At 38.8% G+C, this 16,951-nt stretch overlaps 1 protein-coding gene across 3 annotated transcripts in view; it reads left to right on the forward strand.

Annotated features, from left to right (window-relative positions):
* The window catches only part of UBE2E2 (ubiquitin conjugating enzyme E2 E2), a 351,668-nt gene that overhangs the window by 263,635 nt on the left and 71,082 nt on the right, over positions 1 to 16,951 (forward strand). For all 3 annotated transcript variants that reach the window (XM_029214507.1, XM_029214508.1, XM_029214509.1), the window contains one exon: positions 7,568 to 7,700. In XM_029214507.1, the coding sequence (XP_029070340.1) occupies positions 7,568 to 7,700 (133 nt within the window). The remainder of the gene's footprint in view (positions 1 to 7,567; positions 7,701 to 16,951) is intronic.

The raw sequence follows: 16,951 nt of genomic DNA on the forward strand, positions 1-16,951 counted from the left end.
CCTGTATGCAGAAAACTATAATACACTGATGAAAGAATTAAAGATGATACAAATAGATGGAGAGATATACCATGTTCTTGGATTGGAAGAATCAACCTTGTGAAAATGACTATACTACCCAAAGCAATCTACAATGATTCAATGCAATCCCTATCAAACTACCAATGGCATTTTTCACAGAACTAGAACAAAAAATTTCACAATTTGTATGGAAACACAACAGACCCCAAATAGCCAAAGCAATGTTGAGAAAGAAAAACGGAGCTGGAGGAATCAGTCTCCCAGACTTCAGACTATGCTACAAAGCTACAGTAATCAAGACAGTATAGTACTGGCACAAAAACAGAAATGTAGATCAATGGAACAGGATAGAAAGCCCAGAGATAAACCCACGCACGCATGGTCACCTTATTTTTGCTAAGGGGGCAAGAATATACAATGGCGAAAGACAACCTCTTCAATAAGTGGTCCTGGGAAAACTGGACAGCTACATGTAAAAGCATGAAATTAGAGCCCTCCTTAACACCACACACAAAAATAAACTCAAAATGGATTAAAGACCTAAATGTAATGCTGGACACTTTAAAACTCTTGGGGGAAAACATAGGCAGAATACTCTATGACATAAATCACAGCAAGATCCTTTTTGATCCACCTCTTAGAGAAACGGAAATAAAAACGAAAATAAACAAATGGGACCTAATGAAACTTAAAAGCTTTTGCACAGCAAAGGAAACCATAAACAAGACGAAAAGACAACCCTCAGAATGGGAGAAATTATTTGCAAATGAAGCAACTGACAAGGGATTAATCTCCAAATTATACAAGCAGCTCAATATCAAAAAAACAAACAACCCAATCCAGAAATGGGCAGAAGACCTAAATAGACATTTCTCCAAAGATGGTATACAGATTGCCAACAAACATATGAAAGGATGTTCGACATCACTAATCATTAGAGGAATGCAAATCAAAACTACGATAAGGTATCACCTCACACCAGTCAGAATGGTCATCATCAAAAAATCTACAAACAAGAAATGCTGGAGAAGGTGTGGAGAAAAGGGAACCCTCTTGCACTGTTGGTGGGAATGTAAATTGATACAGCCACTGTGGAGAACAGTATGGAGGTTCATTAAAAAACTACCATATGACCCAGCAATCCCACTACTGGGCATATACCCTGAGAAAGCCGTAATTCAAAAAGAGTCATGTACCACAATGTTCATTGCAGCTCTATTTACAATAGCCAGGACATGGAAGCAACCTAAGTGTCCATCGACAGATGAATGGATAAAGAAGATGTGACACATATATACAATGAAATATTACTTAGCCATAAAAAGAAACAAAATTGAGTTATTTTAGTGAGGTGGATGGACCTAGAGTATGTCATACAGAGTGAAGTAAGTCAGAAACAGAAAAACAAATACTGTATGCTAACACATATATATGGAATCTTAAAAAAAAAAAAAAAAGTGGTTCTGAAGAACCTAGAGGCAGGACAGGAATAAAGACACAGATGTAGAGAATGGACTTGAGGACACGGGGAGGGGGTAGGGTAAGCCTGGATGAAGTGAGAGAGTGGCATGGACGTATATACACTACAATATGTAAAATAGGTAGCTAGTGGGAAGCATGCACATAGCACAGGGAGATCAGCTCGGTGCTTTGTGTCCACCAAGAGGGGTAGGATAGGGAGAGTGGGAGGGAGACTCAAGAGGGAGGGGATATGGGGATATATGTATACGTACAGCTGATTCACTTTGTTATACAGCAGAAACTAACACACCATTGTGTTATTATACTCCAATAAAGATGTTAAAAAAAAAACAACACAACATTGTAAATCAACTGTACTCCAGTAAAATTTTTTTAATTAAAAAGTAAAAATAAAGCACCCATCTGTTTTTCAGATAGGTTGTCACTACTAGTAATTTCTCAAAAAGACACATTTTGGCAGTATGAACCAACTCAGAGTGATACTGTTAACTGAGTTATTTAATCCACTGTTAATAAGTACATGGACGGCTTACTGACTTAAAAGAAGCAATAAAATTTGGAGTTCTGACTGAGAGCCAGATAAAACTTGGAATGGGCACAAATGGAATATACGTTATCTGCAGACACAGTCCAGTTTGTGAAGTATCTCCTGCCCTGTGCTTTTGATGTCCTTCTTTGGTGGCACTATTGGTGACTCCTTAATTAGCCGACATTATATAACTAACTGTGGTGACCATTCTTGGAAATTCGTGACTCACGAATTATATCTTCAGATTTGGGAAATGTGTCTCTGCACACTGTTTCATAGCTGTACGCTCTCCTGTGTGTATTTTTTAGACTAAATTTCATCTACCTTGAAGTAATGTTGTAAGTACAAACCTATAATTTACTTTTAAGCCCTTCCTTCTAATAAACTTATCTATGTGTATTGCGTCTAATTATAGCTCCGGGCGTAACCATGTGTATTATTCATCTAAATGAGTGAGCTTGTCTGGCAACAAGGGCTGTTGTTGGCAAGGTTTTGCTGTCATCTGGCCTGAATATTCTGTCTGCCTCACTGTCCGCTTCAGGAGAGGGAGATCAGTGGTCAGATGGGGCAGGGAGGCTGCACCCCAGTCCCTTGCACCATGTTTCAGTACTTGGCCATAAACTTGGCTGTGATTTTCTTTTATTTTATTTTACTACATCTAATTTTAAATAAGAGAAATCAAACTGTAGAAATAAAATTGAACTCTCCTTCATTCTCTATGTTCAGATTTCCTCCCCTCACCCCCTCCAATTCTCCCCTGTTCCTTGCACAGCTACCATCTTGAATTTGGGTGTATTTTTCCAGTTCATTTCCTGAAAGACATTGACATAGATTTGTATCCATAAATGATATAAAATGTTGTTTTATTAATATGTTTCTAGTTTCTATAGTAGGATCACAGTGTACCTGTGCTACAACTTGCTGTTGGCATAGTTTATCTTAATATGAAAATGTGATACAGATCTAAGAAGATATCTAACTCCTAAGTAAGTTATGAAACCTAGTAATAAAACAAATAACTCCTGAATCCACCACACATCCTGAGAAGTAGAACATCCCCAGAACCATTGAAGCTCCTGTGTGCTACTTCTCCACCCTCTGATTCTACCCAGGAGACTCCTCTCTGGAACTTTTTGTATATGTCCCTCCATAGTTTATTTTCTTGTTTGCTTTTAAACTTTGTAGAAATAGTGTCATACCGTATATATTCCTTTTAGACTTGCTTTTTTATCCAATATGCTATTTCTAAGATTAATCAATGTTACTCTGTATATTTTCACTGCTGTGTAGTATTCCTTTGGGTGAATGTATCCATTTTTCTGTCAGTGAACATCTGTGTTGTTTCTAATGTTGCTATTACAAATAGTGCATCCATGAACATTCTTGTACATGTCTTCTGGTGCATGGGTAAAAGTTTTTCTGGGGTGTGTACCTAGGAGTGAAATTCCTGTGTTGTAATATAGAACTGTCTATATCCAACTGAACTAGGGAAGTCCATGTCCTCATTCAGAGTGATTGGCACGCTTATCAACAATGGATAGTTCTTGTTTTTCCACATCTTCATCAACACTAGGTTTTGTCAGGCATTTATTTTTGCCTGTATATTTTGTGAAATAATATTAAATTGTAATTTTGTTTCCTTACTCTTATTTTAATGAGATTGAGCATTTTTCATATGATGATGGCCATTCGTGTTTCCTCCTTTTTCCCTTCTAATGGATCGTTAGTCTTTTCCTTATTGATTGATAGGAATTTGTATGTTATGGACACTAGAATTTTGTCAGTTTTATATGATCCAAATATCTTTTCTCAGTTTATGGCTTGCCTTGTCACCCTCTTTAGTCAAACTCCAAAACTTTTGATCTTTGCACTTAAAGTGTTTAATCCATCTGCAACAGAGTCTTACATATTTATTGAGGTAGAAATCAAATTTCTCTGTTGCCCAAAGACAGAACTGTTTTCTTAGCCCCATCAGTTCTGACATATATCAGATTTTCATATGTGTGTAGAAAAGTTTCAGGAGCTTCTTGGAGCTCCCAAACACATTCTAGAATCAACGTGTCAAGTTTCGTTTTTTAAAAAACTGTTGGACTGTGGATTAGAATTGCATTGGATCAGGGAGAAATTGACATACCCAGGATCCTGGGTCTTCCTACCAATAAACGTGGTGTCTTCATCTATTGATATTTAATTTTCTTGAGTGTATTTCAATATGTTTTATAATTTTCTCCATAAAAATCTTACATATTTTTATGAAATTTATTCATAAGTTTCTTATATTTTTAATACTATTTATAAAAGGTATCTTAAAATAATTTTTTTTTTTTTTTTTGTACGCGGGCCTCTCACTGCTGTGTCCTCTCCTGTTGCGGAGCACAGACTCCGGTCGCGCAGGCTCAGCGGCCGTGGCTCACGGGCCCAGGCGCTCCGCGGCATGTGGGATCCTCCTGGACCGGGGCACAAACCCGTGTCCCCTGCATCAGCAGGCAGACTCTCAACCACTGCGCCACCAGGGAAGCCTTAAAATACATTTTCTAATTTTGCTGGTGTGTTGAATGCAGTTGATTTTGCCTGTTGATCTTAACATCCAGCTACTTTGCTAAACTTTTATTAAATTTAATAAATTGTGTATCGATTTGGGGAGGTTTTTTCTGTGTACATAAATACTGCAAATGCCAACAGCTTTATTTCTTCCATCCCAATCCATAAATCTTTTGGGTTTTTTCCTGTGTCCTTTCATACCTTGATGAACATGAGCTCTAATACAGTAATGATTAGAAATGGATATAGTGGGCATCCTTGTCATGTTCCTCAGTTTTTAAAGGGTGTGCTTTAATATTTTACCATTGAATATATAGTTGCTATGAGGTTTTTGGTATATGCTTTTTATCAGGTTAAAGATGTTTCTTACTATTCTAATTTTGCTAGGAGTTTTTATCTTAAATAGCTATCATTTTTAATAAAAAAGCACCTATGGAGTGCTTTTTCTGCACCTCTTAGAGATTATCATTTTCTTCTACTTTAATGTGTTATAAGGTAAATTACAATAATAATTTTCTATTATTAAACTATCCTTGCATTCCCAGAATAATCCGAACTTGGTTAAGATGAATGCTTTTTTGGATTTTGGGTTTTTGGGGGGTTTTTTTGGTGTCACCATACAAAAATGTTCCATAATTATTGACTGTATACTTCATACCTGTGACTCATTTATTTTGTGACTGCAAGTTTGTACCTCTTAATCTCCATCACCTGTTTCTCTCATCTGCCAACCTCTCCTCCCCTCTGGCAGCCACCCGTTTGTTCTCTGTACCTGAGTCTGTTCTGTTTTCTTACATGTATTCTTTTGTTTTGTTTTTTAGATTCCACATGTAAGTGAAATGATGTGGTATTTGTCTTTCTCTGTCTGACTTATTTCACTTAGCATAATACCCTCAAGGTCCATCCATGTTGTCCCAAAAGGCAAGATGCCATACTTTTTATGGCTCAGTAATATTCCATTGTGTGTATATATATGTACCACATCTTCTTCATCCATTCATCTATCGATGGCACTTAGGTTCCTTTTTTTGTATTTTGGCTAGTGTAACTAATGCTGCAGTGAGCACTGGGATGCATATATCTTTTCAGTTACTTTTCAAATTACTGTTTTAATTTCTTCAGATAAATACCCGGAAGTGGAATTACTGGATTGTATGGTAGTTCTGTTTTTACTTTTTTGAGGAATCGCCATACTGTTTTCCATAGTGGCTGTACCAATTTACATTCTCAGCAACAGTACACAAGGCTTCCCCTTTTGTTCACATCCTCGTCAACACTTGTTAATTGTTGCCTTTTCGATGATAGCCATTCTGACAGGTGTGAGGTGATATCTCATTGTGGTTTTGATTTGCATTTCATGATTAGTGATGTTGAGCGTCTTCTCATGTGCTTGTTGGCCATCTGTATGTCTTCTTTGGAGAAATGTCTGTTCAGGTCCACTGCCCATTTTTTAATAGGTTGTATGTTTTCTGATGTTGAGTTGTATGGGTTCTTTGTATACCTTGGGTATTAACCCCTTATTGAGTGTATCATTTACAAATATCTTCTCCCATTCAGTAGGCTGCCTTTTCATTTTGATGATAGTTTCCTTCACTGTGCAAAGGCTTTTTAGTTCGATGTAGTCCCATTTGTTCATTTTTGCTTTTGTTTCCCTAGCCTGAGGAGACATATACAAAAAAATATTGCTAAGATGTCAATCTTAGATGTCAAAGAGTGTACTGCCTTTGTTTTCTTCTAGGATTTTTATGGGTTTAGATCTTACATTTAAGTCTTTAATCCACTGTGAGTTTAATCATGTATATGGTGTGAGAAAGTAGTCCAGTTTGATTGTTTTGCATGTAGCTGTCCAGTTTTCCCAGCACCATTTATTGAAGAGGCTGTCTTTTCCCTATTGTATATTCTTCCTCCTTTGTCACAGATAAGATGCATGCTTTTTTGATATACGGCTCAACAATGAATTTTTCTGTAGATATGAACTAATTTCAAAATAAGAAAGAAGAGAAATCTTTGTTGGCAATAAAATCTTCTCAAGCACTTTAACAGGGTTTCCCACTTTGCTACAGGGTGTGAGGGGAGTTTCTGGCTGTTAGATGTACATATTAGCTTGATGGGGCAAGAGGAACACTGGAGCTAAACTATAATCTCACTTTGCCTTCTGTTACCCTGGGAGAATTAACACAGTTAAGTTGACTTGTGTGGGCCTTATTTTCCTCAGTGAGTTTCTCTGCAACTGGGGGACGTAGGTTTGCTGCTAGTAGCCATGTGGCTTCCCTTGCTTCACTGTTAACCCAGCATCATCATCCAATAAACATTTACTTACTGGGCACTGAGGACAAGGCAAAATCTGTTCCTCAGAGAGCTTCCAGGGAGGGATGGGAAAAGCAAACAGTTACACAACACAGGTATAAGACAAAAGGATGCATCTTATCTTCTATAGACCACACTAGTTGGAGGGTGTGGACGTTGGCCAGGAATCTTTGGGTAGAGAGAGAAAAGAAGATTCAGATGGGAGTGATACTTGAGCTGAGTCTTATCAATGATGAACATCTACTGATCTCCATGAACCTCTTTTGTGTTCTTAGTTAACAAAGGATTAGAGTATTTTTTTTTCTCTAGTGTCCCTTGTAGCTTTGAAAATTTATCTTTTTGACACTATATCACCCTTTTCAGGATCTCAGAAATAATTTTATGCTTTATCAAACATTTGTGCTCCTGCCTCTGGTCTACGGTCCTTGGAATCTTTAGTTTCATAAGTTTAGGGTTATGAATGGCAAAACAGAATCTTCTTGGTTCTGTTTTATTTAGTAATACCAACATATTCCATTTATAGAATACTGATGATGTTGACAAGTGACTCCTTATGTAGAATTAATCTATTAACTTCGGTGTGTTTTTATGGAATGGCTCAATTTATTGTTACCGTAAATAGATATTTTTTAAATTCCAAGCTTTATATGATCTCTAAGCACATTTTATTTGTATGTCTTATTTCAGTGCTGGACCCAAAGGAGACAACATTTATGAATGGAGGTCAACTATATTGGGACCCCCAGGATCTGTCTATGAAGGAGGGGTGTTCTTTCTTGACATTACCTTTTCACCAGACTATCCGTTTAAACCCCCCAAGGTCAGTATGAAGTATTCATCCGTTTCTAGCAATGTGTTTTGTTGCATATATATATATATATATATATATATATATATATATATATATATACACGTGTGTGTGTGTGTGTGTGTATATATATATATATATATATATATATACATATTCTTCAGTGTACATACCTAGGAATTCATGTCTGTTCTCTTAGCATAGGCAACTTCCCAGGGCTGACTGTATGTAAATGGAAGCAGAATGTGAAAAATTGTTTATTCCCTCACCCCAGCCCTTTACACATACTTCGTTGCTTTTTTTCATCCTTCCTCATGTCGCCTTTCTATGGTACATGTTTGAGTGTAGCATAAGACAGCATGTTATGGGTGGAAGTAGGGGCAGAGGGTGGGCTGGTGCCAGCCCTAGAGCCAGGGGAACCAGACCTGACCTGGGAGTGAGGGAGCCCACCACGGCCAGGCTTCCGGCTCCAGCTGCGAGCTTTGAGTTTGATGCCTCCAGGGCTCAGCTGCCCATGTGAATTCCACACGCACTAGAGTGGAGAGTGTGACCCACAGAGACTGAGAAATCATGTCAGGAAAATGCAGTAAAGAAGAATTTATAATAGTCCATTAATAAAAATGATGGATTAATGAAAAGCCACACATAAATGACTGAAGAAAGTATAAGAGCAGTGTCATCAGAACATGGGCGAATTTTCACTTAAGACAAGATTATATCCTTTAAGAATTCTTCACATAACTTTCTACTGCCTGTAAGTTGGTCATTTGATGACTTTAAATTCATTCTTTTTTTTAATTTTTAATTTATATTGGAGCATTTTTGATTAACAATGTTGTGTTAGTTTCAGGTGTACAGCAGAGTGATTCAATTATACATATGCCTGTATCTATTCTTCTTCAAATTCTTTTCCCATTTCGGTTATTAGAGAATATTGAGCAGAGTTCCCTGTGCTCTACAGTAGGTCCTTGTTGGTTATCTGTTCTAAATATAGCAGTCATTCTCCACTTTGGAAAGGAAAAGACCCAGAGGGCATTGACTCTGTCTGTTGGCCACCAAGCAGAATTCTTATTTCATCTGGCTTGACTTCTCAACGTAGAGGGAAGTAAAACCTATTTGAGTTGTCGGTTGGAGTGCACAATTTAAAAAGCAAGACTCAGACTAGACCTTCACCTTCCTGTGATCCCCCTCCCTGGCTCCTACCTCCCCTCTTTTATTTTCCTCTCTCTTCCTTTCTTCCTTCCTTTCCATTGAGGTTTGGATCTTGTTTTGGTATCAAAGCAAAAAGTAATAACTACTGGGCTTCCCTGGTGGCGCAGTGGTTGAGAGTCCGCCTGCCGATGCAGGGGACACGGGTTCGTGCCCCGGTCTGGGAAGATCCCACATACCGCGGAGCGGCTGGGCCCGTGAGCCGTGGCCACTGAGCCTGCGCGTCCGGAGCCTGCGCTCCGCAACGGGAGAGGCCACAGCGGTGAGAGGCCCGCGTACCGCAAGAAAAAAAGTAATAACTATCATTTTACCAAATAGGAAACCCATGCACAGAGAAACTAGGTAACTACCCAGCATAATCCGAATGATATCAGCATTGAACCCAGGAAGTCTGGCTCCAAAGCCTATGTTCCTTACTATATTACACAGTACATTTTATCCAAGATGACAGAGCTGGTGGCACTGGGACCCCCCCAGGGCTGTATTTGGTCAGTTTTTAGTGATGAAGCCCCAGTATAACTAATCTTTATTTTCTCCTTTTACTGGGTGGGAACCTTACGTCTTCCCTTCTACTTTGGACCAGCCCATAAGTCATCTGGTTTTACCTGTTGCACTGCCGGTGACGTGAGGACCTTTCTCTGCAGCCCCATCAGTTACGGAAGCACAGGTGGTGAGAAGGAGGGAAAACTCAGGTCAGGCAGTTGTGCTGCTTATAAGCCTGGTATGGTCTGTTCTATGGAACATACATCTCACAAAATGCGTGGGCTTCTCCAGCTTCTGCATGACAGAAATGTGTAGATTAAACAAACCCAGGAGGGAAAACGGATTCATAGATTAGATAAAATAATTCCGTTTCTGAAAAGGCCTCCTTGATGGACTCTAAGGATCGGCCAAAACTAGCAAGGTGGAATGTAAACGGCTCAAGGTATATTATTTCATTGAAAATTCAGAAAGAAATCATGATACAAGATAGGAAAGAGAGACTTGCTTTATTTTCATATAAATAAAATGTGTGGCCTTCTGAGTACAATTCTGTGGGAACTTGAAGTTCTTGAAGCCTTAAGGAGATATTTTTAGGAGCACAATCTCTGGAACTCTGAGCCCATCGGATGGTATCAGGAGTGCCTCACTGCCTTCTGAGCTCTTCATTTTCAGAAGGACAAACAGGAATAAGCTGGGGAGGGAAAGAACTATTAGCATTCTTGAGTTTCTTCACTGGAGTGGGCGTCTGCTGTGTGAACCCATCTCTCCTCCAAAACACCCTAGTAAGGCTGGGATGTTCCCTTTCACAGAGAAGGGGACTTAGATGAGGTTTGGAGAGGTTTTCTAATAATATACAGCCAGGAATCTACTGAACTTGGCCTCCAGGGACCATGTACTTCCCACTGAATTATACATAGTTAGCCTGGAGATGTTTACTAGGAAAAATAGGACCTAGGAGGAACGTGATAGCTTTTCTCTGATGTTTCAGAAACTGTGTGGGGTTAGACTTGCTCCTGGATGGCTGGATGGGACAAAAATAGAAGCAGAAGGGGGTCAGTTACAGGGAAGCAGATTTCGATCCCACGTGAGGAAAATCTGACCCATCCCCGGACAGTCTGCGTTTGAATAGCTTTGCCTCTGAGACCAGGCTTCCCTTTCCTGGGAGTGTTCAAAGAAAAAAGCTGAATTAGAACCTCTCAAGAGTACTGCCAGAAAAAAAACTAAATCCCTCCAGTGGATAAATTTGATTAGACAATCTATTAGGACAAAGAAAAATCAAACTTTGGTACTTAAATTATCATTTAAATGCACATTTATTAGAAACCCATGGGAAGTTTTCAAAGCAAATTATCACCACCTGATTTATCAGTTTTGGAAATCGGATTTTGTAAACAGAGGTGTTACTGTAAAGGGGAAGGTTTGCGAGTGTCTTGAAAGCTGTTCACTAAAACAAAGACTTACTAATAATTTGGAAGTACCACGCCCATCCTTTCTGGTCTCCTGTTACTCTAAATAGTCCATATTTGTGATTAAGTTTTGTTTGTTTCTCTATTTCCTTCATCCTTTGCTCTTCTTCCAATAACCTTAGGCACACACTTTGATTCATGCAGCATTTTCCGGTGCTCTGAAGAATGAACCAGGGTAGCTGTAGGTGTCAGAGAGAATCGTTGATGAGAGCAGAGGTTCACAAATCAACCTGATTGGCCACTAATCGTTATCAGATATCTACCATAAAATGAGTCTGTTGTGCCATTGAATCCACGAGATCCCTTTTCCCAAACTCTCAGACTGGGAATCCTTACTGAGAACTTTTAACTACTGTCGTGCTCAAATCTGTCACTTAGAGGGCAGTGGAGTGGCTTGGATGCCTCCACTTGCCACAGGGACTTTTTGAGTATCCCACACTCCAGCACCTAATTTTTCACACTTTCAGAGGAACCATTCCAATAATTCCTTCCAGAACTCACCTAACTTCTAACAAGGCAAGCAAAACACATTTTTCACGCAGTATGTAATGTTCATTACACTTAGTATACTAGTTTTAAATCAGTCAAGTACTAGTTGTACTTTCAAATGCTGTATCTCAGTACGATTTTTAGTCCGCTGATTTTTTTTATCTAATCAATATGTTTATTGCCTCTTTTACCAAATGCACGGCATGTCTGTTGGTATGATACTGGTAGTTGTCTCTGATGCCAAGTCTTTAGTTGAATACTTAACCACCAGTGATGTCATTTCTCTGAGAAAATATCTGTTTAGTGAAACTTTATCCAGGAATAATATATACATGGCCAGAAAGAAAAGCATAATACTCCCATAACATTGTCTGTGGAGCCTTTAACCATACTCAAATATTTAAAGTATTTTTGATCAAAAAAAAAAGAAAGAAAAGCATAATAAATCACTGGTATGTCCCAAAGTCTTTTAATACTGTATTTCTTTTTCGGTGTAGACATACATTTTAATGTTATAATTCAGATGTCTATTTATTTGTAAAGTAGGAGTTGTTTTATATCTTATTGGGTATTACATTTGCACACTCATATCATAGATAATTACTCCTGTGCTCAAAACCAGCACTTTTTAAATAGTCTAATGTGTAAATATTTTCATGTGTACTTGAAAAATTCAGAAGCAAAATAATGGCATATGTTTTATTCCTATAGTATTTTTTTTCCTGCTAAAAACACTTTGAAAAGATTGTGACACACTGTGTCTGGTATTTCGTATCTTAGAGATTCTGATGACATACATCCTAAGGATAAGGGGTCTTGTTAGGTAACAGGTCAGAGCTGTGTTTTTGTGGTAGAAATACATAGACATAGCCTATTCATAATTGGCTTTTTCTGTCTCCCTGTGGATCTGGGTATTTTCTAAAATAAATAAATAAGTGGGCCTTCTACGTAGATCTAAGAGTGGGTCGGTAGAAGGATCAAACGTGCTTGTTGTTTATTTTTAGTATCTCGGGCCACCTACACCCCAGTGAGATGCACTATATTGATGCTCATACCTGTTACTGGAAAGCATTGTTTTCGTGGTAATGGCAGGACAGTATCTGCCAGTAGGTATTTTCCAAAAAGGAATGATAAAATTTGTGCCTAGGATGTTTTAAAAAATAAACAGAAAAACGACAGGCATACATATTTGTTTGAGAAAAAAAGCGCGTTAGTATTAGCAGTCTCTAAAAGCCTTTTAATAGAGCACGTTCCTCCATTACAAATTGCATCAAATACATTTAAAAATAAATCTTAACTTAGAGATCATTTCAGAGTGTATTGTATGTTTTATGGTTTGGTTTTGTTTTTTTATGAAATTAACTGTGGTTTGCTTACTAATGAAAAGTCAGTTAATAGGAGAGGTATTAATTGCTTTCACAGAATGAAATAGATAACTTAGGTCCGTTAGATTTTCAAAATTTTCATTTTCTTAAATTGGTAAGTCGAGGCTAATTGTGAATAAAGTAGCTAACTAGTTATACAAGAAGCAACGATACCCAGCATTTGAAAGCCAGAGAGAGATCTGAAATTAAAGTTCATCAGGGATTTCCATAATTTTATTCTAACTAGGTTATTATTATTCACTTGCTTCTGTTGTTGTTGCTGCTTCTGCCGCTGCTCAAAGAAGAAAGCTGACAGTGTCCCCCAGCATTTTCAGAGACAGCAGTGGTTTACATGTGTAACCACATGTGCTCATTCACTCTGGTCTTAGAGAGAGAGCACACAGTTGTCATGGAGCGACACGAATTCACTTGTTTCTAATCTGCGTTCATACATTCATATAAAGCCTGACCATGGATCAGGTGCTTTCACACGGATTGGCTCGCCTGTTTGACATGTCCAGTGGAACACCCAGCGATCAGGTCCCAAACCAGACTGTTGATGACACAACCCACCCGCCTCCTGCCAATCCAGGTCCTCCAGTGCCCCCACCTCAACGTATGGGAACTCCATTTCTCTAGTTGCTAAAGCTTAAAACCTTGACTCTTCTCACACAGCCTAGCCAGATCCCATCTCACCAGCTCAAAATAAATATTCAGCGTAAACCCAGATCTAACCATTTAGTAATACTCTTTCTAGTAGTAACACTCTGGCCCCGGCCTCCATCAGCTGTTTCCCTCCCCTGGATTACTGCGGAGTCTCCTATGCGATCTCGCTGCTTCTGCCTTATCCCTCCTGCAGTGTATACCCCTGCATCAGAGGATCCATTTAGAGTGTGAATCAGAGTACGTCCATTCTTGGCTTAAAACCTCTCCATGATTCTCACCTCACTAAGTAAAAACACGCAAGACCTTACAGAATCATGCTGAAATCGCCAACTGTCACTCTTGGTTCCAATACTCTAAGCAGGCTCCTTCCATGGAGCCTTGACATTTGCTTTTCCTTCTGCCTGCATTGTCTTCCCCCAGAAACTCACGTGGCACACTCCCTGCCTCCCTGCAGGTATCTGCTCAGTGTCACCTTCCAGGGAAGGTCTCATGTGACAACCCCCAACTCGCCCTACCCCACCTGTAAACGTGGCTTTTCTCCATAGCACTTCTCCCTCCTGGCATCCTGTGTTTCTCTGTTTATGAGTTGGTGATGCTTCCCTTTCTCTAGTTAGCATGTAAGCTCCGCGAGCACAGGCACTTGTCTATGTTTATGTCACTTCTGAATTCCCAGCACCTAGAACAATGCCTGGCGATCCAGTAGGCCTACAATAAAAAATGTGTTGAATTAATTTAATCCATACAACTTTGCCGTGGAGATAGCATTTACCCTCCCACACACACTTCATAGATCAGAAAACTGAGGCCCGTGGAGGTCATGTGGCACACAGGTCACATAAGAAGTAGGTAGCAGAACTGGAGTTCAAACCCAGTTCTCAACTGAACCTTTCATTCCCCAGGTATAGAGAAAATTTAAATTACGTAAATCCTGGAGGAAGGCACACCTGTTCTTGGATTTTACACTCTGGTATAAATTCACTATATTAGGTCATTCTCTAAAACAGGTTTTTGGGAGGGAGATGAAAGAGGTGATCCAGGGAGGGAAGAACGCTACGAAGAGATTCTGAGTCCCTTGCAGTTTTGCCAAAGGCACCTGGGGCTCTTCACCAATGAGTTCCTAATTAGCAGACTCTGCAGTATTAAATCTGTGTGGAACAGTAAATACTGATTTCTGGATTTTGCTAGCCCTAAGCAAAAGGAGAAGTCATTTCCTAGGTATAAAAGGAACATACCTCAACATACTAAAGGCCGTATACAACAGACCCACAGCTAACATTATACTCATTGGAGAGAAGAAATTGAAAGCGTTTCCTCTAAAATCATGAACAAGGCAAGGATGCCCACTCTCACCGCTCCTATTCAATATAGTCCAAGAAGTTCTAGCCAGAGCAGTTAGGCAACACAAAGGAATAAAAGGCATCCAGATAAGAATGGAAGAAGTAAAATTGTTATTATTTGCTGACGATGTGATCCAGTATAGAGAAAATCCCAGAGAATTAGTCAAAAAATGGTTGCAGTTAATCAATGATTTCCATAAAGTGACAGGATGCAAAATCAACATACAGATATCAATTGCATTCCTTTACACTAATGATGAAGCATCTGAAAAAGAAATAAAGAAAACCATCCCATTCACAATAGCATCAAAAACAATGAAATACTTAGGAATGAATTTATCCAAGGAAGTGAAAGACCAGTACAATGAAAATTATAAAATTTTGCTGAAAGAAACTGAAGACACAGACAAATGGAAAGACATCTCATGTTCATGGATCAGAAGAATTAATATTGATAAAATGGCCATGCTACCCAAAGCCATCTACAGATTCAGTGCAGCCCCCACCAAAATGTCAAAGGCATTCTTCAGAAAGAGAAGAAACAATCCTAAAATTTGGGCAGAACCATGAAAGATCCTGAATAGCCAAGAAAGAATAAAACTGGAGATACCGTGCTCTTGGATTTCAAACTATACTACAAAACCATAGTAATAAAAACAGTACTGGTACAAAAATAAGCACATCTACCAGTGGAAGAGAATAGACATCCCAGAACCATATGGTCAACTAATATTTAAACAAGGGATCCAAGAATGCTCAATGGGGAAAGGATAGCCTCTTCAACTAATGGTGCTGGGAAAACTAGAAACACACACAGAACGATGAAATTAGACCCCCGTCTCACACCACTCAGAAAAATCAACTCAAAATGGATCAAAGACTTCAACATAAGACCTGATACCCTAAAACTTGTAGAAGAAAACATAGGGAAGAAGCTCATCCTTATTGGTCTTGGCAGTAATTTGGGAGGCACAACACCAAAAGCACAAACAACAAAAATCAACAGATGGGGCCACATCAAACCCACAAGCTTCAGCACAGCAAAACAGACAAGTAACAAAATGAAAAGACAACCTACCAAATGAAAGAATATTTCCGCAAAGCACATATTGGTAAGAGGTTAATGTCCGAAATATATAAAGAACTGTCAATTCAATAACAACAACAACAAAAACTGATTGACAAATGGGCCGAAGAACTAAATAGACATTTCTCCAAAGAAGATACACAGATGGCCAACAGGCATGTGAAAAGATGCTCAACATCACCCATCGTCAGGGAGATGCAAGTCAAAACCACAGTGAACTATCACCTCACACCTGTCAGAAAGGATGTAATCAAAAAAGACAAGAGACAACAGGTGCTGGTGAGGATGTGGTGAAAAGGGGTCCCTATCTGGTGGGAATGCAGATAGGACCACCCGCTATGGAGGTTCCTCAAAAAATTTAAAAATGGATTTATTTACCATATAATCCAGCAATTCCATTTCTAAGTATACACCCAAAAGAAATGAAAACAGGAATTCAACGCGATATATGCACCCTCATTTTTATCACAGCTTTATTGACAATAGCCAGGATACAGAAACAACCCAAATGCCCATCAATGGATGAATGGATAAAAAAGATGTGATACATATACACAACCGAATATTATTCATCTGTGAGAGAAGAAAATATCCTCCCATTTGTGACAACATGGGTGGACCTTGAGAACATTATGCTAAATGAGATAGAGAAAGACAAGTACTGAACGATAGCACGTATATGTGGAATCTAAAAAAAATTAAACGTGTGAAAAACAGCAAAACGGTGGTTACCAGAGAGGATGGGGCTGGGCGGCATGGTAAGAGTAATGGTGTTTAAAGGTACAAACTTGTAATGAGTAGTAAATAAGCCATAGAGATGCACAGTATAATGAATATAGACCAAATATTGTATTATAATTATACAATCGATAAATATACCTACATCGGCAATCATGTTACAGTATACAAATTTATCAAAGTAACACACTTTACACCTTAAACTTATACAGTGTTGCGTGTCAGATTTATTCAAATAGGTAGGGAGATCTAGAGAGAGAGAGAGATGGATAGATGGATATATACATACATAAATGGATGGATGGATAGATAGATAGATGCATAGATAGATAGATGATGGATGGATAGATGGATGGATAAAGTAACTACTTTTCTATGTGGAGACCCTGACCCTGGCCTGGCTGGTCTTCAGCGTTGCTCAGTT

This window comes from Monodon monoceros, unplaced genomic scaffold (assembly GCF_005190385.1).
Source record: "Monodon monoceros isolate NGI ecotype Baffin Bay Population unplaced genomic scaffold, NGI_Narwhal_1 Super_Scaffold_11, whole genome shotgun sequence".
Classification (NCBI taxonomy): Eukaryota; Metazoa; Chordata; class Mammalia; order Artiodactyla; family Monodontidae; genus Monodon; species Monodon monoceros.